Source organism: Pongo pygmaeus, chromosome 19 (genome assembly GCF_028885625.2).
Source record: "Pongo pygmaeus isolate AG05252 chromosome 19, NHGRI_mPonPyg2-v2.0_pri, whole genome shotgun sequence".
Classification (NCBI taxonomy): Eukaryota; Metazoa; Chordata; class Mammalia; order Primates; family Hominidae; genus Pongo; species Pongo pygmaeus.
Window position 1 is genome coordinate 78,941,445 of NC_072392.2, and position 22,258 is coordinate 78,963,702.

Consider the following 22,258-nt stretch of genomic DNA (forward strand, 5'->3'; position numbering starts at 1 on the left):
TCAATGGCAGTCATCTGATTTGATAGAGAAAGAAATAGAAGTGAAAAGGGCATTGTGGTCATCTGAAGTTATAAATGACAGTGACTGAAACTCTGGCCCAGGAAGTGCTGACTTTTAACATTCTTTGAGAATGTCCTAAGATGATAGGATGAATAAATGGTATCTCACCATCCAGGAACAGAGGATAGAGGGGTTGGTCGTAGGGGACTTCTTACGCCACCAGCCCCTTCCCTGTGGACTGACCACACTTGGTGGTTTAGGTGTAAATGCAGCCTCTTAGGTGTTTTCCAGCTGTTTTGTTGCCATGGCAGTGTGTTTGTTATGCCACTGTTTCCTTCTGGCCTCTCACAGCTCAGTTGCTAGTCTCTGTTTCAGGATAGGGTATTAACTATCTGGGCAGCAGCAGCTAGTAGACTTTTTCCTCCATCCAAGAGACTAAGCCATTTAGTTCCCTAGTCTCCCAGCTACTGTAGATGCTTACCTCTGCCTCTGATATTCGATTCCTGGAAGTCTTATTTTTCCAAGAGTTTGGTCTTCTCAGCTATTTCCTATAGAAGCAAATTTCCTTTCACCAGGAATGTGAGGTATAGTCAGGTTCTCCTCTTCAGTTTCCCTCCATTCATCTCCTTTGATACAGCTAGAAAGTTCTCAGCTCTTTCCCCAAGAATCATCAAAAGAGGGGAAATCACATAAAGACTGGGCAGATGGTGGGTGCAGATTTAGCCGAAGAGTTCAGATCTTTGAGAAGGAGATGCATTCATGACAACCAAGGTTAGATGATCTATTGAGATGGGCCTATCCTTTGGGCCTCTTTCAGGATAAGCTTTCAAGCATTGCTTTTAGGGGAGGGGCCACTATGAGTCTTAAGTCATAAACAGGGATAAAGGAAGGAAATGAAGATTGTAAAAGGAGAGGAGGTTAATAGAGGTGTATATAGAGTAGGAACCCCAATAGTTAAGATCCCAGGTACCCACCCCTATGAAATTTATGCATGAGCCCTTAAAGGAAGAGGGTGACCAGTGGAACTTATGAATGGGAATAACTCCTCATGACCACCTAGTATTTCTCCACGAGGTTTTTTGCTGTTGGAGACTGACTCCTAGGTGGGAGCAGCTGCTATGGTCATTACTCAGCTTCAACCCAAGGACCCAGATGCCTGGTTATTGGTGATCCTGCTTTAAGTCTTAGATGAATTATTTGATGTCTGTAAAACTGTACCTCCCTTTTAAACTTAATTTTTATCTTACAGCAGCAGCCAGTAAGGAGGAGAAGGGGAGAGAGCTCATTCGATATTAACAACATTGTCATCCCAATGTCTGTTGCTGCAACAACTCGCGTAGAGAAACTGCAATACAAGGAAATCCTTACTCCCAGGTAGAAGCTCAGAATAGTTGGCTCCTCTCCCCATTCTTCCTGCTATTGCCCTTTTTCCCTCTTCTCTTCTGACCAAGACTTGGGCCCTAGTCTTTGGTTCTGTCTTCTCATTAAGAGAAATTCTTATCTGATAAGAACGAAATTATTTCTGTATATAGTTCTCTCTCATTCCATTATAGGAATACACCAAACGAACCAGCAGTCACAGCCTGGTAGGCCATTCACTTACTGGTCTAGAGACCGGTTTTGTCAACACATACAGTATGTTTTAAAATACTGAATTTGTTGTCAACATCAAAGCTGGATTTCACATAAAAATCTTTGTTTCCAGCTTTTGTTGCCAAACAGAAGATTAGGCAACCCTGGGTATGCATTTCCATATGGGAGCAATCAGCTAGTCCTGAACAGTGGTGGTCCCCTTTAAACAGGTTTCTTTTCTTGTGTTTGTCACAGTCTCTCAGCCTCAGCCCTACCCTAGGCCACTTCTCTCATTTCTGGCCTTCTTGGGCATTTGAGTAGGTGGCCAATTTCACAGGCCTTGACAGGCTAAGGAGACTGAGCTGTGATAGGGCAGAGCCTACCCGGCAGGGAGCAGTGTCACCCACAGGTGCAGGATTCTCATCCTTGTGTGGACACTTTGACCCTGCCCCCAGTTTTAGCCTGCTTGCCATCTCATGATTGTCTGTTCTTGGTTTTGCAGCTGGCGGGAGGTTGATCTTCAGTCTCTGAAGGGGAGTCCTGATGAGGAGAATGAGGAGGTAATGGCCTGGTTCTTCTGTTAGAAGAACACGTGTGTACACATGCACACACACACATATGAGTGCACACACCCTAAATGGCCTGAAGACTTGTGGGTGTCAAGTGCAAGCTCCTTGTATTCCTGCCGTGACCAGGAAGAACCTAGAATGGGGTGGGACTGGTTCTTAACTCCTGGAGAAAAGGGGATTGATGAAGCTGCTCTATTGCAGATTGAGGACCTATCCGACGCAGCCTTCGCCGCCCTGCATGCCAAATGTGAGGAGATGGAGAGGGCACGGTGGCTGTGGACCACGAGTGTGCCACCCCAGCGGCGGGGTAGCAGGTGATGGGGCAGGCTTGGGTCCCCAGGGCCTGTGGAGAGAGGGTGGATAGGGAGTTTGGGCCCTACTTGAGTCCATGGAATTACTACTGCCTCTTGGTTACTCATCATACTCGTCTACTGGCTGTGGCAAAGAGCTCAGAATTTCCTTGGTGTTTGTTGGAACTGGTGGAGATATATGGAACTAGTGGAGATATAAGGAGCCAAGTGCTAGATCCTTGCTGAGAAGTCACTGTTCAATTCTGAATTCCCATGATCTGTGGCATTTGGAAGACAGTTGGGGGGTCATGGTGATTCAACCAGGGGAGCTCGGAAGGCCTCACTACAAGTTAACCTTCCTTTGGACAGTGGCTTTGTGATGCCACTTGAAGAAACTGCCCCCGCTTAACGTCCATCACTACCCTGTCTCCATTTATTGTTAACAGTGGCAGAAACCCTCTGGATTCTCAAGTAGAAAGTTTGGGAGCTCTTACTTTTACTTTTTTTTCTTTGACTACAGTTTTCAAAGTCTACACGAATCTCCCTAACCTCCTGAATTCACTAGGCACTTTGCTATGGACTCACCCCTGGCATTGTTCAGCCATGCTTTTTTCTTGGGATGGTAGATGTTGTATACCTACCCCTCCAGAGAGTAGTGGGAAGAAATGGGAGTTGCTGGATCCTAAGGAAAATCTGTTGGTCTTTGTTTGCCTCAACTCCTCCAGTGGGGATGCTTTTTCCATGCCCTCTACCCACATAAGTAAACATTTCCCAGGCACTCAGATTTGTATTCCTTGGTGTGCAGGTCCTACAGGTCATCAGACGGCCGGACAACCCCCCAGCTGGGCAGTGCCAACCCCTCCACCCCCCAGCCTGCCTCCCCTGATGTCAGCAGTAGCCACTCTTTGTCAGAATACTCCCATGGTCAGTCCCCTAGGAGCCCCATTAGCCCGGAACTGCACTCAGCACCCCTCACCCCTGTGGCTCGGGACACTCCGCGACACTTAGCCAGTGAGGATACCCGTTGTTCCACGCCAGAGCTGGGGCTGGATGAACAGGTAAGGGACGCAGCCTTTGGGTGGGGTTGGCATGGTTGGGGGATGGAACCAGGAAGGGACAGCATCTGCTGAAGGGGGACCTAGCCATCCCCTCCCCCTTTTGAAGGGACAAAGGGCTGCACTTACATTGATCTCCTCAACGTTCAGTGGAACTGTATTGATCATTGCTAAATGATCAATACAGTTGTCTGGGTACACCCTAGAAGGAGTGTTCCCAGACTGTCCCAGGAACACTAGATAGACTGGTCCTAGGCTCCAGGCCACAAGGTTTGTGGCAGGGCCTTGGAGCAGGAAGCAGGCTGGCTGGGACTGGGTCCTCAAAGAGCAACTTGTCTGCCTACAGTCTGTCCAGCCCTGGGAGCGGCGGACCTTCCCCCTGGCGCACAGTCCCCAGGCGGAGTGTGAGGACCAGCTGGATGCACAGGAGCGAGCAGCCCGCTGCACTCGACGCACCTCAGGCAGCAAGACTGGCCGGGAGACAGAGGCAGCGCCCACCTCGCCTCCCACTGTCCCCCTCAAGAGTCGGCATCTGGTGGCAGCAGCCACAGCTCAGCGCCCGACTCACAGATGAGCGGGAGACAGGCATCTAAACAGACTCACTAACTATTGGCATTAAAGCTTCAGAAATCTCTGCGTTTGATATTCAAACATCATATGCCGGAAATTTTCACAGTTTTTAGTGAACTTAAGGAATTTAGATCCTACTTTGGTATTTTTTTTTTTCTTGTTTTAATTTTTGTTTTGTTTTTGTTTCCATGTTTTCTTGTCACACACCTGAGCACTTCCTCCTGTTGGCAAACAGAAGTTCAGGATGAGACCCTGCTGGCCTGGTCCTGGCACATCCTCTGCACTGTTGAATCACTGGACTTACGGATCTTAGATGACCACCCCCTCCCTCACACCTGTGGGCAGGGCAGAACAGCCTGGCGGTCAGAGGGCTACAGTTGAGCCTGGCCTTCTTGAGCTAGGGTGGAATGGGGCAGGGTGTTCTGGACTCTTACCCCCTCCCCTCCCATCTGTGGCTTGGCTCTGCTGTGGCCCTCCTGGCTGGGTCCCCTTGGTTTTTCGTGCTGGAACATCCCCACCAGAGCCTCTCTGCCATAACTGCCAGCTGCTCTCCCCAAGTGCTCAGCTGGCAGAACACCTTTCCTTTCTCACCCAGAACTTAGAGACCGATTTTTTGTTTCATCTGCATTTGGTCTTCTCTGTTTTGACTCTTTCACTGCAGTAACCTGGCTGTGGCTGCTCAGGTTCCCCTCCCCATGCCCCTTGGTACCCTTCCCTGTCTGCTCTCCCATGCCATGTACACACCCACAACCCGTCCTTCCACTTGGAATGTTTTTACCACCTATCCTGATGTTTGAAGGTAGGGTTAGGACTACTTAACCTCTATTCCCACTCCCCTGCAAACTGGGGGTTGTGGGAAGTGAGCAGCCATCTCCCTGTGTGATTTTTTTTTTTTTCCCCTCTGATTTACTTTGCCATGTTTCCTTCACATCCAGATCCCTGTCGGTGTTAGTTCCACTCTTGGTCTTTCACGCTCCCCTTGCCTGTGGAACATTGTCTGGTCCTAGCTGTGGTTCCCATTGTTCCCCCTTCACCCTTCTCTGTTAACCTTGTGCCTGTCTCCTGTATGATCACATCACCAAAAAGGGGGAGGGGGGAGAAGACTTTTTTTTTTTTTTTTGGCCATTTTGTAATCGTATAAAAATAGTAGACAACTGCTTAATGGTTGGGGTTTTTTCACAATTTTCAACATTAGTGATTTTTTTTTTCTGTTTGCAAGTTAAAGGGTTTGTCATTGTTTCTTTAAAAAAAAAATACAATAATGCACCATATCCCTATGCATAAAGTGCTTCTTCTATTTATAAGGTTGAAAATTCTGAATAACCCTTTTAGCATTGAAAAAAAAAAAACAAAAACAAAAAATGAAAAAAAAAAACCCTTGTATTTTGTAAATATTTTCTTTTCCTGCTTTGGAGCTGTGTAATGGCAGCGAAACATGTAGCTGTCTTTGTTCTATAGAAATGCTTTTCTTCAGAGAAGCTGATCTTTGTTAATGTCTTGATTCTGTTCGCAAAGCACAGACTAGTGCTTAAAAAAAAAGAAGGAAAAATTGAAAAAAATAAAAAAAAAAAAGTTACAGAATGCTGTGTGCCAGCCTTTCTTGACGCACGGAGCTGTGTATGCATGGTAGCGTTGGCAGTTCCAGAGCTGGCTCTCTGCCGCCATTCTTTGGGGTACTGGGTACTCTGACTTGCTCTATACCTTGGAAAATCTCCATTCTGTCTTGTGGGAATGCTGCAGGTTCATCTGATGGCCACCAGAGAGAGAATGGTGGTGGCTTTTCACTGAGGGTAAGGGCTGCCAGGGGATCTGCATTGATCATCTCCTTTTTCTTTTTGTTGAGTGAAAGCAGTTGATCTACTTTCTCTCTAGTGAAGCCAGCTGTATCATATTTTCTGTCTGTTCTAAGTTGCTCTTTAAAGGAGATTTTGCTTCTCACCGTTAAATTTTTCTGAGGTTTGGTGGGGTCAGTGAGATACATAATTTGCTTAGAGCCTGGATTGGTTCTTGCCTGCTGCCTGAGATTATAGCATCTTTCTTCTGAGGAGGTTACATGCTTTTCTTTTCTTTTTTTTTTATTGTTTGAGATGGGATCTTGCTCGATTGTCCAGACTGGAGTGCAGTGGTGCAATCTTGGCTCACTGCAGCCTGGATCTCCTGGGCTCAAGAGATCCTCCCACCACAGCCTCACCAGTAGCTGGGACTGTAGGCATGTGCCACCATACCCAGCTAATTTTCGTGGTTTTTTTGTGGAGATAGTGTCTCACTATGTAGCCTAGGCTGGTAGGTACTTTTCTTTGTCCACGATGAATAAGTGGGTGGGGCTGGTTCTCCCTCTGCTCTCTTCTTTGCATGGCAGTCAAGCTGAAACAGCCAGTGAGGCTGTCTCTTGTGGCTCTGAAAACCATGCTTTCTGAGATAGCACTTCTCTTTTGCTGGCCTGTTGCTGCTTTTGTAGCTGCAGTTAAAATCTGTTTTACTTAAACATCTGCCTGCAGTGGCAAATACGTCAGGAAGAGCAAAGAAAAGTAGTATATTTTGAAACAATCTAAGGATTCAGTATCATGACCTTGGCATAGTTACTAAGGAATAATATGATGGATTGCTCTTTTGTTTTTGTTTTCCTTTGTGGCATTGCTACGAAGACGCTATCTGGTGTCCCTATCTTGGTTTAGCAGAAATACTCCTCAATCTCTAATAAGGTAACAAAGGAAAGAAGGCAGCTCTGTAAACCTAGCAGGAATCTAAGCCATTCATTAAGCTGATTGGCTTAGTGTTCTGCTCCAGCCCCAGGCCTCTGGACTAAATTTCCAGGGACGAAAGATCCCATATCCTCATCCCCAACCTTCTCAGGTTTGCATACACTGGTACCGGTCTTGCAAACTGAGTGCTGCATCGTGAGGTCAGTCACAAGGCTTTGTGTTGCCCTTTGAATTGGACTAGGATGGTTTGCCAGCATCACAATGAGAAGCAACTGCAAATGAGCAAGTCTGAAAACTCTCACCTTCAGGGCCCCAGAGAGCGCTGTTAATCCTGACGTCCAGCTTTTATTAATACTGTCATTTCCTGTTCTGAGCTAAATTATCTATAAGGGTGGGTGGGAAAGAACTTAAAAAATAGACATGTTATATCACTTTCTTGTCCTTGGAATCCATGAATGGAGACCTTATTTAATCAGAGTAATAACTTTATTTCCAAATTCACTTTTACAGGAACAGTCAGTGTAAATCATTTGTTAAAACACACAATACACTATATAGACATTCACAGACAGAAAGCTAAGCTAAGATGATTTCATGTCCCTCCCCCCACCCTCACAATTACCGAATAAATCATGGGACTTGCAAGTGCCAGAAATTGTCCTGCTCAACGTGGCAAACTCATGGGGCTAAGTCTATTAGGAGGTGAGACTCTAGGCCAGTGCCCAGGGTAACCCTTTTCAAAGCTGAAGAGAAATCAGAAGTCTTATGAAGCCACAGGTCTGTAGATGGGACACGCTGGTGATCACCTCTGCCCTTGCCCCGACCTCGTGGCTTTACTTGGAGAACAAAGATGAGGAGGGTGAAGTGAGTGATCTCAGCTGCCAGAAGCACAGGCTGTGTGTCTGGAGCCAGTGTGAGAGGTGGCACAGAGGTGCCAGCGGCTTAGAGGGAAGGATGTCAGGGTCTTAGGGAGGTATGATTGTGGGCTTAGGACCCCTGAAAGAGGGCAGCAGGCCAAAGCAACCAGATGTCCATATTCCTGCGCCTGCACCTGGCTGGGGAGGGAATGGGGAACTAGCCAGCTGCCTGGGAAAGCCTGTCAGTGGAAAAGAGAAACCCCAAGGGCCTCTAACCCCGTGGCTGCTCCCTCCCTCTAGCAAATGTGGTTGAAATCATGAAAAGAGTTACGAGGCACTTTAAGTGCTGCACCCCAAGATCTCCCTTTGCCCATGTTAACTATCTTACACATTCCTCCCCCCACCCCCCATAGCACAACAAGCAATAGCAAACAGGATACAGTCTCACCAATGAAGTCAATTTAAATGGAACTATTGATAAAGTGAGTCAACAGCTTGAAGGAGCCGGCATACAGTATATCCTATGTAGCCCACCCAAGGACACTGGCTCTGCAGGTGGGAGAAGTGAGGGGAGGGGTGAAGTGCCCAGCCCTGGGGGGATTGTCCTCATTTAAGGTCACAAGCCAGCGTGCCTTTGCAATTTATCTGCCAGCACTGATCACCCTAAACCATGATCTTAGGCTGGCCTCAAGATCCTGCCCCACAAGGGGGAGATCCCAGAGCCTTCCGTATAAGGCCCATGGTGCACAAGAGCAGGGCACAAGAACTTCAGGAAGAGGAACCGAGGTGCGTGAAGAAATGTGGCCGAAACTGTTGGCAGTAATGAGGGGGGCATATCTCTAACCACCACCAAATCTCTACCCCACATTTCCTTCTCCTTCTCAGCTCTCTTCAACTTAGGAGAATTGCTGGGACTCAGCGAACAGCAGGGAGGCTCTTGGTGGAGAGTTCTGGGCCCAGAGACTTCCTTGCAGGGAAAGCTCTAGCTGCACACGAAGCTGCCAGCCCTAGGGGAGGCCCTGGATTTCTACTGCCAAGTCCCTCAGGGTTGCCTTTAACTGTACCCAAACCAGAAGTGGCAGAATTGGGTCTGAGGCTGCTGAGTTTCTTTAGGCAGCAATGTTTTGCAAAGGCGGCTTCCCTTTTCTCATGGCAGCAGATGGAGTTTGTGCAAGGTCAGCGGGCCGAGGTGCTCTGGTCAAGGCTTTGGGAACAGTGTCTCCTGACTTGTCATCCTTCCTCAGGCAGGCAGCTCGGGCCTCTAGAGCAGATCCAGGACAGGTAATTCACCCCAATCCCTGCTGTGGTCGCAGGGCCCTTGGTGGGAGGCTGGGCTGCCCCTCCACAGGGCGAGCTTGGAGAGGAACCCAGTCTGAGGGGTGGGCTGAGGCTCACGGAGCTTCTGGGAGCTGCAGATCCCCCCAGCTGGCACTGGCTTCCTTTTTCTTGTGATGCAGGAGTTGTAAGCCTCCGTTGGGACTGCTGTGAGACTTCGGGCTATGACCAGAGAGAACCATCCTCGTGCCGCAAGCCAGACCAGCCACAAGACCTACTCTGTGCCCTGACACAGGGAGCCCCAAGGGGAAGTAGGGAAGGGGACATCATCGCTTCAGTCCTAATCCTGTGCTTCAGGCCTTCTTCACAGCTGAATGGCCTCCTTAACTGCTAGAATCTGGTCGCTGTTGGGTCCCAGATGCTGAGGAAAGCCTTTCAAAACTTGGGAGGCCCCAGCAGGGTGGCGCCACACAGGCCACATGAGTCCCAGCGTGGGGGTGAGAGACACCTCGTGAGGGTGGGTTAGAAACCTCTTTACAAGCATTTCAAGATACATGCGTCCTTTTTTTTTTTTTTTTTTTTTTTTTTCTTTTCACTATCATAGTCACTCTGGTGAATCCAAGCATAAACAGACAAATCCAACTACAACTCAACAGGGTGCAGATGGGGAGGGCAGGGCAACATCTATGTATATGTTCAGCTGCTCCAGCAGAACAGACAGCATGGCTTCCAGCTGGGACTGGGGGGAAAGAACCATTTCCAAGGGGGTGTGTTCCCCTTTGTCGGGTGTGGAGGGCTGATACTATGCATGTGGAGCTGAGCAGCAGGCTGGGCTGTCTGGGAGGCTGGCAGCTACAAGCTAGGGTGCAAGTGGGGGACAGCGGGACTGTGGGCCTGCCCTGGGTGCCTTGCCCTTCCATCCTGGTGCCATCACTGACAACCAAGACACCCAGCCTCCTGCTGCGGGCTCAGCACAGGAAGGAGCCAGGCCTTCTCAGGGGAAAGGGCTCGCTCCATGTCAACAAGGCAGAAACACCTAGGGTCACAGCTGAGCAGTGCCCTGGCTCACATCTGTGACGGGAGGAGGAGGCAGAGAACTGAATCCAGTCATGAGATTCGTGGTGAGGGTCCCAGTTGGATGAGTGGAACTGAGAATGAGATGCTGGGGTCCCACTCTTGTGCCTGGACTTTGCCTTCCCTTAATTTCACCCTCAGTATGGAGTAGGTGCCTCCCGTAGCCAACCACGGTCATTACTGAGAAGGGGGGCAGTGAGGCTGGGAATTCGGGACATTGTGACGTGATGAGGGGTATAGGCAGTGACTGGGCTCTCACGGCAGACAACAGCACAGTGGGGCAGACGGGTGACTGCAGTGGCCGTGGGAAGGACAGGGGGCTCGGGACCCGCCTCCCAGACCCCCACACACTCCAGAGATGCCGGTGGCCCAGGCTTGGAAACGGGTGGACGTCTCCCAAGAGGCACAAGTCCTTACAAAGAGAACTGGTTAGCCCTAAAGTCCCAGGTCTGTGAAGTGGCCAAAATCATGGTGGCAGTTCCAACCTTCAGAACTCAATAAAACAGGGTTTCTGTGGAGCAGAGGGAAGCCCCTCAGCTCAGGCCCCCTACCCTGCAGGGAGGGAGGAAGAGGCCAGCGCTCTCAGACATCAAGGTCAGTCTTTTCCAAGGAGGTCATCCACGGGGTGCCACCCTCCTGCCTGCTTGCCTTCTCTTTTTACCCGCTGTCCCTTCTCCCACAGGCTGCCCTGCAGAGGGTGGCACACTGACCCACAGCAGGCACCCCCCCCCCCGCCCCCCCGCCGGCCACCAAGGACAGGCGGCCGCTCAGTCGCTGCAGGTGGCATAGGCCTTGGCCCTCCCAGTGGCAAGGAGGGGGACGTCTACTCTCCAGCGTGTGGCTTCCTCTCCCACTCCCACTTCTTGTCCTTCCTCTCCCCTCTGCCCAGCCCCTGCCTCGGCCTCCTCCCGTGGCCTCCCGCCCCACCCCAGCCCCCGTCACACTCACACAAGGTTGACATCGTCTGCCTGTGGCTCCAAGAACACACCAAGTTTCAAATCCTTTGTTGCTGCCACTGCCTCTGTGACACCCCCACAATGGGGCCAGAGGTGGTGGGCACCCCCAGTCCCTTGAAATCCCCCAGAAGCAGCTTTCAGAGCCTCTCCTTCTCTTCTACATGGAGGGGGGAAAAAAAAGAATCAAAAGGAATTGCCTGAGGAAATGTTGGGTGTGGCCATGTTTTTGAATGTTTTTTTTTTTTTTAAATATTTTATTACTAGCCCACCCATCAATTTGGAAAGATGAAATTTGCTCTTATTCCCATCACTGATTCTGAAGTCCCGAGCCAAAGCCGAGCGACAAAAGCAGGTTAAGTGATTAACCGATTAACCGAACTGCGAGGAGCAGCTGGGGGCAGAGGGCGGGGACCGGGTCATTATTCTTTTTTTTTCCACACTCTCTCACTCTCTCCTCTCCACTATTATTGACCGCCCCAGGGGCCTGATCACAAACCCTGCTTGGCCAGGGAGGCAGACACCTCATCGGCTAGCGTGGCGAGCTGGGGCGAGTCTACCATGTCGATGCTGCCGGTGGAGGAGACATTACTGAGATGCCGTGGAGACGTGTCCCCAGACACCACTGGCGACTTGTACACGATTTCTGCCCCGTGGTCTGTCTTGGCTTTGGCGTTCTCACGGAAGGTCAGCTTGTGGGTTTCAATCTGCAAGGAGAAGAGGAAGGGAGGGAGGGTGAGATTAAGTGCCAGAGAAAGAGAGACCAGCCCTGCCAACTGCCCTGCCAGGCCTGGCCCAGAGTGCCAGGGACTGTTTTTTTGTTTGTTTTTGAGACAGGGTCTTGCTCTATCGCCCAGGCTAGAGGGCAGTGGCACAATATCACCTCACTGCAGCCTCAACCTCCCGGGCTCAGGTGATTCTCCCACCTCAGCCTCCTGAGTAGCTGGGATTACAGGTGCATGTCACCACGCCTGGCTAATTTTTTGTATTTTTAATAGAAACGGGGTTTCACTATGTTGCCCAGGCTGGTCTCGAACTCCTGGACACAAGCAATCCGCCCGCCTTGGCCTCTCAGAGTGCTGCCATTACAGGCGTGAGCCACTGCGCCTGGCCAGGAGCTATTGTTTTTATTGTCTTCCAATTGGTAATACCTGTGCCCACTCCTTCCCTGACCTGCCTCCCAGGCACCCAGGTACCCTCCCCAGAGACAGTGATCATTTTAAGTTTCTTGTGTACCCTCCAGAGATATTCCACACATAAACAAACACGTGTGAGTGTATATATACACAGGCTGCTTAGTATTCTGTCACCGCGGATGTACCAAAAGGCATCTACTCCTCTGTGGATGGATGTGTAGGCTGCTCCTGCCTTTAGTGATTACAGGCAATGGTGTGTATGAACAACCTCATAAATAACCCTGTATGAACATCATGTCACACATGTGTAAGTGGGTCCTAGAAGTGGAGCTCTTAGGTCAAAAGGCATGTGCATTTTATTTTGATAGATATTGCCAGATTGCAAAGGAAAATGTGGAAGGAGAAGCAGGAGAAGATCAAGGATGTCTGTCACAGCCACTGATGCCCAGACATGAGCCACACACATTCCTCCTGTTTGCCAGTGACTGATGAGTTTGGAGGGGCAGCAACTGTGGGCAGCACTGGCAGGTGGGCCACAAAACATGATGTGACAAAGGCCTTTTTATGTGTGGATGGGTGGATGGATGACTGTCTAGTGACTTATCTATCCATCTATTTATCTATCTATCTATCTATCTATCTATCTATCAATCAATCATCTACCTATCTACTTGCCCAGGCTGGCCTCAAATTCCTGGGCTCAAGCAATCTTCCCACCTTAACTTCCAGAGCAGCTGGGACTACAGGCTCATGCCACCGTGCCTGGCTGAAGCCCTTTTGAAAGTAGAGAAACACATGACCTAGCTAGGAGTCCCAAAGGATACCAGGAAACGCAGAAGCAGAAAGTGTTCACTGGAGAAGTGAGCAGTGCACAGTAATTCCTGATGACCCTGAAGTGGCCGACATGGTCATTCTCAGCCCTTTTTAGGTCCTAGGCTCTGAGCATCTGGTAAAGCCAAAAATATGTGTGCACATGTCCATTCACACTCATACACAGCCATTTTCCATATAATTTTAGGAGTCCATGGATCCGGGGTGAAGGGCCCCTATTGCAGGGGGCTTGAATGGGCATAGAGAAAACCAGGCTCCCATTTAAGCTAGATGCATATTTTCTTCATTTGGGGTCACTACTTTGAAAAAAGGATTGTTCTCTATTACTGTATACTGTATTTTCTTTACCTTTTTTTTTTTGAGACAAAGTTTCACTCTTGTCACCCACGCTGGAGTGCAGTGGCACGATCTCGGCTCACTGCAACCTCCGCCTCCGGGATTAAGCAATTCTCCTGCCTCGGCCTCCCAAGTAGCTGGGACTACAGGTATGTGCCACCACACCCAGCTAATTTTTGTATTTTTTGTAGAGATGGGATTCGGCTGTGTTGGCCAGGTTGGTCTCGAACTCCTGATTTCAGGTGATCTGCCTGCCTTGGCCTCCCAAAATGCTGGGGTTACAGGCGTGAGCCACCATGCCTGGCCTGTTACTGTATTTTCTTGAAAGACCATTTAATACAGGCTTTGATAAAAATATTTATGTTAATGTTTTTTGAAGTGTTTTTTAAGACATTCCTAGGAATGTCCAAAAATCCACAAACTGAAAGGAACCCAGGAGGCTGGTGGTGTGCCCCACTGCTTGTTAGCAATTTTTCTCAACACACCGGGAAAACGGGACTAACGCTGCGGGGATCCCCGGGACCAGGATGGTGTTTTCTGAGTAGGGGGCAGGCCCTGCCCACCCTTCCTGAGCCATCACATGTAAGAGTTCGAAACAGAAGGAGCCAAGAAGCTGAGACTCAGCGTGGCTCTAACTCAGGTTCTTAGAGGACTGCAACGCACCAAGAACCTTCCAGAACATTGTCTTTTTTGGGTCTCACAACCACCCCGGGACCTAGGTACAGCATTTCCATTTCATCTTGCTGAAGGAGAAACTGAGGCTGAGAGGATTTGTGGATCTTGACTCTCCAAGCAGAGTCAAGCCCAGAGCTTTTCCTAACACAGAGAAGCTTCCAGAGACTGTGGGGGGCCTCCCTTCACCCAGGAAATCACCAATGCCCAGGCCCTATCCAGACCCACTCAGTCAGACTGTGGGGACGGGGCCAGGCCCAGATATCTTTAAAGTGCCCCGAGGCTGGGAGGCCCTGCCTTAGACCAGGGGAGGCCTGGGGGGTAGAAACAGCAGAGAAGCTTACTGCTTCCCCAGATAACTGGGCCTAGCCCCCACATCCCTTGAGGCGGACAGCCTCCTGGTCCCTCCTTGTTTTCTCACTTTGGATAGCGACCCAGCGGCTGAAAAGTATCCCTGTGTCCTGAGTCGCACAACCTGAGAGCTCTCGGCCAGCTACGGGCCAGTGCCCTCCCCTGCCTTGGGGCCTGTCTGGAGGTAAGGTCTGCCCCAGCCCACAGTTCGCAGCATCTGCAGCAAGGCTGTATCAGCAAACCTTCTCACAAAACTACATTGTTAGACATTTATCACAAATACCAGATGAGGGTGCCCATCTGTTCAGAACCAGATGCAATGGCAAGAGGGGAGGGCGGGGACTGGCCAGGGCAGGGGTCTCTCAGCTGCCACTTGAGTGGCCTGGTGGAAAGACGGCCTGGCTGCCACTTCCACCCAACTGGGCCACCACGAGAAGCATACTTTCTCATGCTGACTTGGGTCTCAGATCCTACACCCTTTCTGGGACACCCCTGATATGGTTTGGCTGTGTCCCCACCCAAATCTCATCTTGAATTGTAGTTCCCACAATTCCTACATGTTGTGGGAGGGACCTGGTGGGAGGTAATTGAATCATAGAGGAGGGTCTTTCCCGTGCTGTTCTCATGATAGTGAATAAGTCTCCTGAGATCTGATGGTTTTATAAAGGGGAGTTCCCCTGCACAAGCTCTCTTCTCTTGTCTGCCGCCGTGTGAGACAAGCCTTCCACCACGACTGTCAGGACTCCCCAGTCATGTGGAACTGTGAGTCCATCAGACCTCTTTCTTTTAAATTGCCCAGTATCGGGTATGTCTTCATCAGCAGCGTGAAAATGGACTAATACAATCCCTTTTCCTTCCACCACTCCCCAGTCAGCTGCTGGGAGACCCTGAAGGTTGGAAAGTGAGCCACTCCCAGAACTTCAGGCTGGGTGTGGGCGGGAAACCCCAGAGGGTGCTTGACTGCACTTCTGCAGAAGAGAAGCAGCAGCTACCAGACCGCGTCCTGTGCCAGGCCTAGACAGAGCTCACCCAGCGCCACACACACCGTCACTGCACAGACACCCACAGCAAGACCTAGAAACTAGAAACTGCCGGGGACACCAAGGCCCCAGCAGCCTCGTGCGGACGCGTCCACGACAGGCAGGCAGAGGCTTTGCTGAAATCAGGATTTCAGCATCATTGTTTTGCTCTAAGTGCCTAGTAACCCATTTAGAAAATTAGGTTATGTTCCCATGACTTGTTCTTGGTGTGCCACAGCTGACTGGGGATGTCCACTTCCTTTTTTAGTTGCCTGCAAACATCAGGGCCTAGGACAGTGGTTCTCGCTTTTTTTTTTTTTTTTTTTTTTTTTTGAGATGGAATCTCACTCTGTTGCCCAGGCTGGAGTGCAGTGGCACGATCTCGGCTCACTACAACCTCTGTCCCCCGGGTTCAAGCAATTCTCATGCCTCAGCCTCCCAAGTAGCTGGGATTACAGGCATGCACCACCACACCCAGCTAACTTTTGTATTTTTAGTAGAGATGGGGTTTTACCATGTTGGCCAGGCTGGTCTTGAACTCCTGACCTCAAGCCATCTGCCCACCTTCGCCTCCCAAGGTGCTGGGATTACACGCGTGAGCCACCGCACCCAGCCAGTTCTCACTTTTGACTGCACTGAAGAATCACCTGGGAGCTTTAAAAACTGCAGCGACTTAGGCCGAGCACTGTGGCTCACACCTGTAATCCCAGCACCTTGGGAGGCCGAGGTGGGCATATTGCTTGACCTCAGGAGTTCAAGACCAGCCTGGGCAACATGGCAAAACCTCATCTCCACAGGAAATACAAAATATTTAGTCGGGCATAGTGGCAGGTACCTGTAGTTCCAGCTACTTGGGAGGCTGAGGTGGGAGGATCACCTGACCCAGGGAGGTAGAGGCTGCAGTGAGCCGAGATCATGCCAGTGCACTCCAGCCTGGATGACAGAGGGAGACTGATAAGGTTTGGCTGTGTCCCCACCCAAATCTCATCTTGAATTGTAGCTCCCATAATTCCATGTGTCATGGGAGGGACCCAGTGGGAGGTAACTGAATCATGGGGGCGGGTCTTTTCCATGCTGTTCTCATGATAGTGAATAAGTCTCATGAGGTCTGATGGTTTTATAAATGGGAGTTCCTCTGCACACGCTCTTTCCTGCTGCCATGCTGACATGCCTTTGCTTCTCCTTTGCCTTCTGCCATGATTGTGAGGCCTCCCCAGCCATGTGGAACTGTGAGTCCATTAAACCTCTTTCCTTTATAAATTACCCAGTCTTGGGTATGTCTTTATTAGCAGTGTGAGAATGAACTAATGCAGAGACCCTGCCTTAAATACATAAAAATAAATAAAAACAAAAACTCCAGCAACCAAGCTGCACCTGAGACCAATTGGTCAGCCTCTCCAGGTTGGGGCCCAGGTGTGAAACGTGCTAAAGCTCCAGGTGATTGAGACAGGCAGTCGAGACCCACTGGATGCTGCTGAGGGCCCACATCCAGCCAGTCAACACAGAAGCCTCTGTTTTCCTCCTCCGGGAACTGGACCAGCCTTTGTCCACTCAACTTGATTAATGCCCATATACCCAAGGGCAGCATCCAACCCGCCCTACCCCCTTTACCTTTTTATGTCCTCCGCCAGGGACGTGGGTGATATTGTCCAGGGACCCAATCTTCGACTGGACTCTGTCCTTGAAGTCAAGCTTCTCAGATTTTACTTCCACCTGGCCACCTCCTACAACACAACACACACAAGAGCATCTTGCCATCATCTTCTGTGGTTCCGTGGACTTAACATACATTACATGAGGTCTGCAGTCTACAGGGCAAAGTGCCAGGGGCTGCTGGGGCACAGCAAAAATTAGATTGGGTGCCACTGCTCTGGAGGGAAGAAGACAATGACAGGACTTCCAGGTTTGCAGCAGGACTTGAACCAGGGCCAAGCAAGTGGCTCCAAGTAGAGACCAGCCTTTAGAAGTAGGTAAGACTCTCCTTTAGAATGGTGTTTGGATACAAGTAAGTCCTTGCAAAGCTCTTGAAAATAGTTTGCTTCATCTATCTAATCAAAGTGTGCATCAATATTTACACTGTAAACTCTTCTTCTTGAGATACTGCAAAGGTAAATGACAGCTCAGCCCAGGAAAAATTATTCTAAATATACATTGGTTGGCTTCCAGTAAGTAGTCTTTTATGTTTTTTTCTTGAGACAGAGTCCTGCTCTGTCGCCCAGGCTGGAGCACAGTGGTGCGGTCTCTGCTCACTGCAAGCTCCGCCTCCCGGGTTCATGCCATTCTCCTGCCTCAGCCTCCCGAGTAGCTGGGACTACAGGTGCCCGCCACCACGCCCGGCTAATTTTTTGTATTTTCAGTAGAGATGGGGTTTCACTGTGTTAGCCAGGATGGTCTCAATCTCCTGACCTCCTGATCTGCCTGCCTCGGCCTCCCAAAGTGCTGGGATTACAGGCATGAGCCACTGCACCCGGCCTAGTAAGTGAAGTCTTTTCTATATCAACATCCTGTAAACCATGACCCCACAAGACCTTGGAATTAAATTGAATGTCAAAATGCACACTAAATAAGAACCCTTTCAGGCCGGGCATGGTGGCTCATGCCTGTAATCCTAGCACTTTGGGAGGCCGAGGCAGGTGGATCACCTGAGGTCAGGAGTTTGAGACCAGTCTGACCAACATGGTGAAACCCCGTCTCTACTAAAAAAAATACAAAAATTAGCTGAGCATGGTGGCGGGCGCCTGTAATCCCAGCTACTTGGGAAGCTGAGACAGGAGAATTGCTTGAATCCAGGAGGTGGAGGTTGCAGTGAGCCGAGATGGTGCCATTACACTTCAGCCTGGGCAACGAGAGTGAAACTCCATCTAAAAAAATAAAATAAAAATAAAAATTAGCCGGGCATGTTGTCATGTGCCTGTAGTCTCAGCTACTCGGGAGGCTGAGGCAGGAGAATCACTTGAACCCAGGAGGCGGAGGTTGCAGTGAGCCGAGATCGCACCACTGCACGCCAGCCTGGGAACAGAAGAAGGCTCCGTCTCTAAGTGAATAAATAAGGACCCTTTCTCCCTCCTGACGCTTGACACCATGCCCAAGCATGGGACAAGGCATGAGGAAGAGACAGCCCACAGGACTTTCCAGGGAAAGATGACAAAAGCAGCTCCCAGCTACTCTCACAGCTGGGGTAGTGGCACTACTTGTGGAATACTTTCCACAGGGAGACTAAATCCCACAAAGTGTCCAAGGGAGCCAGAAAATAAGGAGTCACATTCTAGACTGAACTTCTCATGGCCTTCTCTTCCCACAGTAAGGGTTCAAGTAAAAACCAGCCCTGAATAGGGCCTAAGGCAGAAGTCTCCGCTCTGGACTCTCGGGGTGGGGTGACAGAATCTATAGCTGTGTCGTCCAATATGGCAGCCGCTCTTCCTCAACTGCACCAGCCATGTTTCAAGTGCCACATGTAGCTGGTGGCTACCATACTGGACAGCACGGATACAGAATATTTCCGTCACTGCAGAAAGAGGTATAGACAGCAGTGATTTCTTTCTTTCTTTCTTTCTTTCTTTTTTGAGGCTGAGTCTCACTCTGTCGCCCAGGCTGGAGTACAGTGGCACGATCTTGGCTCACTGCAAGCTCTGACTCCCAGGTTCATGCCATTCTCCTGCCTCAGCCTCCCAAGTAGTTGGGACTACAGGTGCCCGCCACCATGCCCGGCTAATTTTTTCTATTTTTAGTAGAGATGGGGTTTCACTGTGTTAGCCAGGATGGTTTTGATCTCCTGACCTCGTGATCCGCCTGCCTTGGCCTCCCAAAGTGCTGCGATTACAGGCATGAGCCACCGCGCCCAGCCGACAGCACTGATTTCTACACAGTGTGAGGTGGGGAGAGGAGTAAGCATGGTTCCAGTAGGATAATTTTCTTTTCTTTTTCTTTCTTTCTTTTTTTTTTTGAGATGGAGTCTCACTCCCTCACCCAGGCTGGAGTGCATTGGCACGATCTCGGCTCACTCAGCCTCTGCCTCCTGGGTTCAAGTGATTCTCCTGCCTCAGCCTCCCAAGTAGCTGGGATTATAGGCATGCGCCACCATGCCTGGCTAGTTTTTGTATTTTTAGTAGACATGGGGTTTCACCATGTTGGCCAGGCTGATCTCCAACTCCTGACCTCAGGCAATCTGCCCACCTCGGCCTCCCAAAGTGCTGGGATTACAGACGTAAGCCACTGCACCCGGCTATCTTTTAGTTATTTTTAAATGTACAATTAAATTATTATTGACTATAGTCACCCTGTTGCACTATCAAATACTAGGTCTTATTCTATTTTTTTTGTACCCATTAACCATCCCCCCACCATCCCCTCACTACCCTTCCCAGCCTCTGGTAACCATCCTTCTATTCTCTATCTCCTGGATCCCACAAAGAAGTGAGTGAGAACATGTGCTTTTTTTTTTTTTTTTTTTGAGACAGAGTCTCACTCTGTCGCCCAGGCTGGAGTGCAGTGGCGCGATCTCCACTCACTGCAAGCTCCGCCTCCCGGGTTCACGCCATTCTCCTGCCTCAGCCTCCGGAGTAGCTGGGACTACAGGCGCCTGCCACCACGCCCAGCTAATTTTCTGTATTTTTGGTAGAGATGGGGTTTCGCTGTGTTAGCCAGGATGGTCTCGATCTACTGACCTCGTGATCCACCCACCTTGGCCTCCCAAAGTGCTGGGATTACAGGCGTGAGCCACAACGCCCAGCCGAGAATATGTGCTTTCTTTCTGTGCCTGCCTTGTTTCACTTCACTCCCGCCTCACCTGTCTTGGGCAGCATGGCCTGGGCAGGAGCGAGCTGGAGCCACGACGCCTCCTGGGCTCCCCCAAGTTTCACACTCAACACTTTCCTTGATGTAGGTCTACCTAAAAAATCCTTTCCAGCCCCTTCCGAAGTCTGGGGCAGTTCCAGCCTCACCAGGACTCCTCCACCCCCTGCACCTTCCCTTCCCGACGCTCGCCTTCCACAGGGCTACCTGGTTTATGATGGATGTTGCCTAATGAGCCACACTTGGAGGTCACCTTGCTCAGGTCAACTGGTTTGTAGACTATTTGCACCTGGAGATGAGAGAGGAGGAGAGAGAAGAGGAAAGGCAGAGAGAGAGGAAGACAGAGAGACAAAGAGGATAAAATGGGATTATTTTATTAAGGGTGTAATGCAATGGGAAGCAGCTGTGTAAGCCCAGGCCCTGATTGGACAGTGGTTCCCAGCTGCCATGAGGAGCACACCCTAGTCAGGGTGGAAAAATGTGTTGTCGAAATTCTGCCAACCCTGCCCCGGGGGAGCTGGGGACTGTGGGATTGGAGTGTCTTCAATCCCTGCAGAACAAAAGAGCCTCTGGGAAAAACAGGGACACATTGTCATTGTGCAAGACCCAGACATTTGCTCCGCAAACGCTTAAGTGTAAAAAAGTCACTCCCTTTCCTGACATGAAATTGACAGATCACAATCAGACATGAAGAAAAAAGTGATCAATATGATGAGTATGCACAGCATCTGAAAAATCTTGCTGGAAAGGCAGGAGTGCAGTATCTGCTGGGCCTCAAAGAGGGGAGGCGCTGTGAGGGTCGATGGGTGGGCTTTATTCCAGGAAAAGCTTCCACGGATCCTGGAAAGCACTAGAGCAAAGACCATCAGTAAGCAGGACCCAGCGGAGTTCAGCAGCTCGGACGTGAGAGCCAGCAGGCACCTGCGCACTCAGTGTCCTGGACATTCCTGTCTTTAGCAACAGGAACAAAGCAACACCAACAGGGTGGGTAGGTGGCACAGCAGAAACCAACAGATTTAGTGTCTCAGCAAGCTCGAGTGAACGCAGACACACATGAGGAGGCCTGTGGCCTCCAGGGCGCCGCTCCCTCGGGGAATGATGGCCCTGAGCTGCCAGCTGATCTCAGTCCAAGAACCAGCTCCCCTGGGGGGAGGCGCACGCTGTAGTGACTCCACAGTGGCAGACAGACAGGTCCCCTGGAGGCAGGCCTCTATGAAGCCATGGCTGTGTGGGGCCTGGGGGGCGGGTCACTGACTGACATTCCTGGAGTCCCCAGGGCCTCCAGCAGTGGTCTTGTGTGGGGTCACCTGCGGGTACAAGGGGGCAGCCACCTCCCACCTATCAGTCAGCTCCCGAGGAAGCCCTGCCTTGGAGCTTCCTAGGAGACAGCTGGCTTCATGGCTCAAAATGGTTTATCAAGGTCACCAAAAAACAAGGTGCAGGGCGGGCGGTGGTTTCTTCTTCTACTTAGGTCTAGACTGGAACCATCCCGAATTATTTTGGTGTCAGCTGGCATGTGCTCTTTATGGATGGGGAGTTAACTGGGGCAGAGATGGCTGAGGCCCACGTGTGCCAGAGCAGACATGATCTGTGGCAAGGACGTGGGGGGACAGGGAGGATGGAGGGCGCGCGGACTGGCTTGGAGAGAGCTGTGCTCTGAGGCCGGCGCCGAGGGGGTGGACCAGGGCCGAGGGAGGTGGAAGGACGTGCTGGTATGACCAGGGCCTCCTTCCCTCTTCCCTCTGGCCTGGGTGAGGTAACTCATGAGAGGGGGAGGGGGGCTGGGACAGGGACCAGGGAACGGCCAGAAAGGAGAGGAGTGGATGGCAGTGGGAGCCAGAGTGGTGGTCAGGATACCTGGAGGCCAGGGAGGGGGACAGCAGGCCCTGCAGAGCTTCCAGGGTCCAGCCAGGAGGCAGAAGGGTCTCAGGTAGAGAAGGAGCAGGGCCAGCCCGCTGGGAAGGGGCCCCCAGGCTGGGGAGAGGCTAGGGCCCAGGCCAGGGATCCAGTGCCCCCAGATGCCAGGGGCTGGCATCTCTTCTCACCAGGAGAAGGGCTTCCTGTGAAGGTGCTCAGAGGGCGGTGCTCAGCCCGGGACATCTGGTGGCTCTCTGCCAGGTCACAGGCTAGACCGCAGACAAGCACAGCGCGGGACACAGGCTAGCCCACAGATGAGCACAGCGCGGGACACACGGGCGGGCCCCA

General features: G+C 50.8%; 2 protein-coding genes across 28 annotated transcripts in view; one reads left to right on the forward strand and one right to left on the reverse strand.

Annotated features, from left to right (window-relative positions):
• Window positions 1–9,478, forward strand: part of KANSL1 (KAT8 regulatory NSL complex subunit 1) — a 197,017-nt gene extending 187,539 nt beyond the window's left edge. For 15 of the 20 annotated variants that reach the window (XM_054458820.2, XM_054458836.2, XM_063656802.1 and 12 more), the window contains 5 exons: window positions 1,250–1,374; window positions 2,075–2,132; window positions 2,343–2,455; window positions 3,237–3,489; window positions 3,833–9,478. In XM_054458820.2, the coding sequence (XP_054314795.1) occupies window positions 1,250–1,374; window positions 2,075–2,132; window positions 2,343–2,455; window positions 3,237–3,489; window positions 3,833–4,060 (777 nt within the window). In that variant the 3' untranslated portion in view covers window positions 4,061–9,478. The remainder of the gene's footprint in view (window positions 1–1,249; window positions 1,375–2,074; window positions 2,133–2,342; window positions 2,456–3,236; window positions 3,490–3,832) is intronic. The other 5 variants (XM_054458825.2, XM_054458839.2, XM_054458831.2 and 2 more) reach the window with 1 other exon arrangement.
• The window catches only part of MAPT (microtubule associated protein tau), a 131,813-nt gene continuing 116,777 nt past the window's right edge, over window positions 7,223–22,258 (reverse strand). For all 8 annotated transcript variants that reach the window (XM_054458848.2, XM_054458844.2, XM_054458842.2 and 5 more), the window contains 3 exons: window positions 20,261–20,342; window positions 16,874–16,986; window positions 7,223–11,624 (listed from right to left, as the gene is read on the reverse strand). In XM_054458848.2, coding sequence (XP_054314823.1) covers window positions 11,409–11,624; window positions 16,874–16,986; window positions 20,261–20,342 — 411 coding nt within the window. In that variant the 3' untranslated portion in view covers window positions 7,223–11,408. The remainder of the gene's footprint in view (window positions 11,625–16,873; window positions 16,987–20,260; window positions 20,343–22,258) is intronic.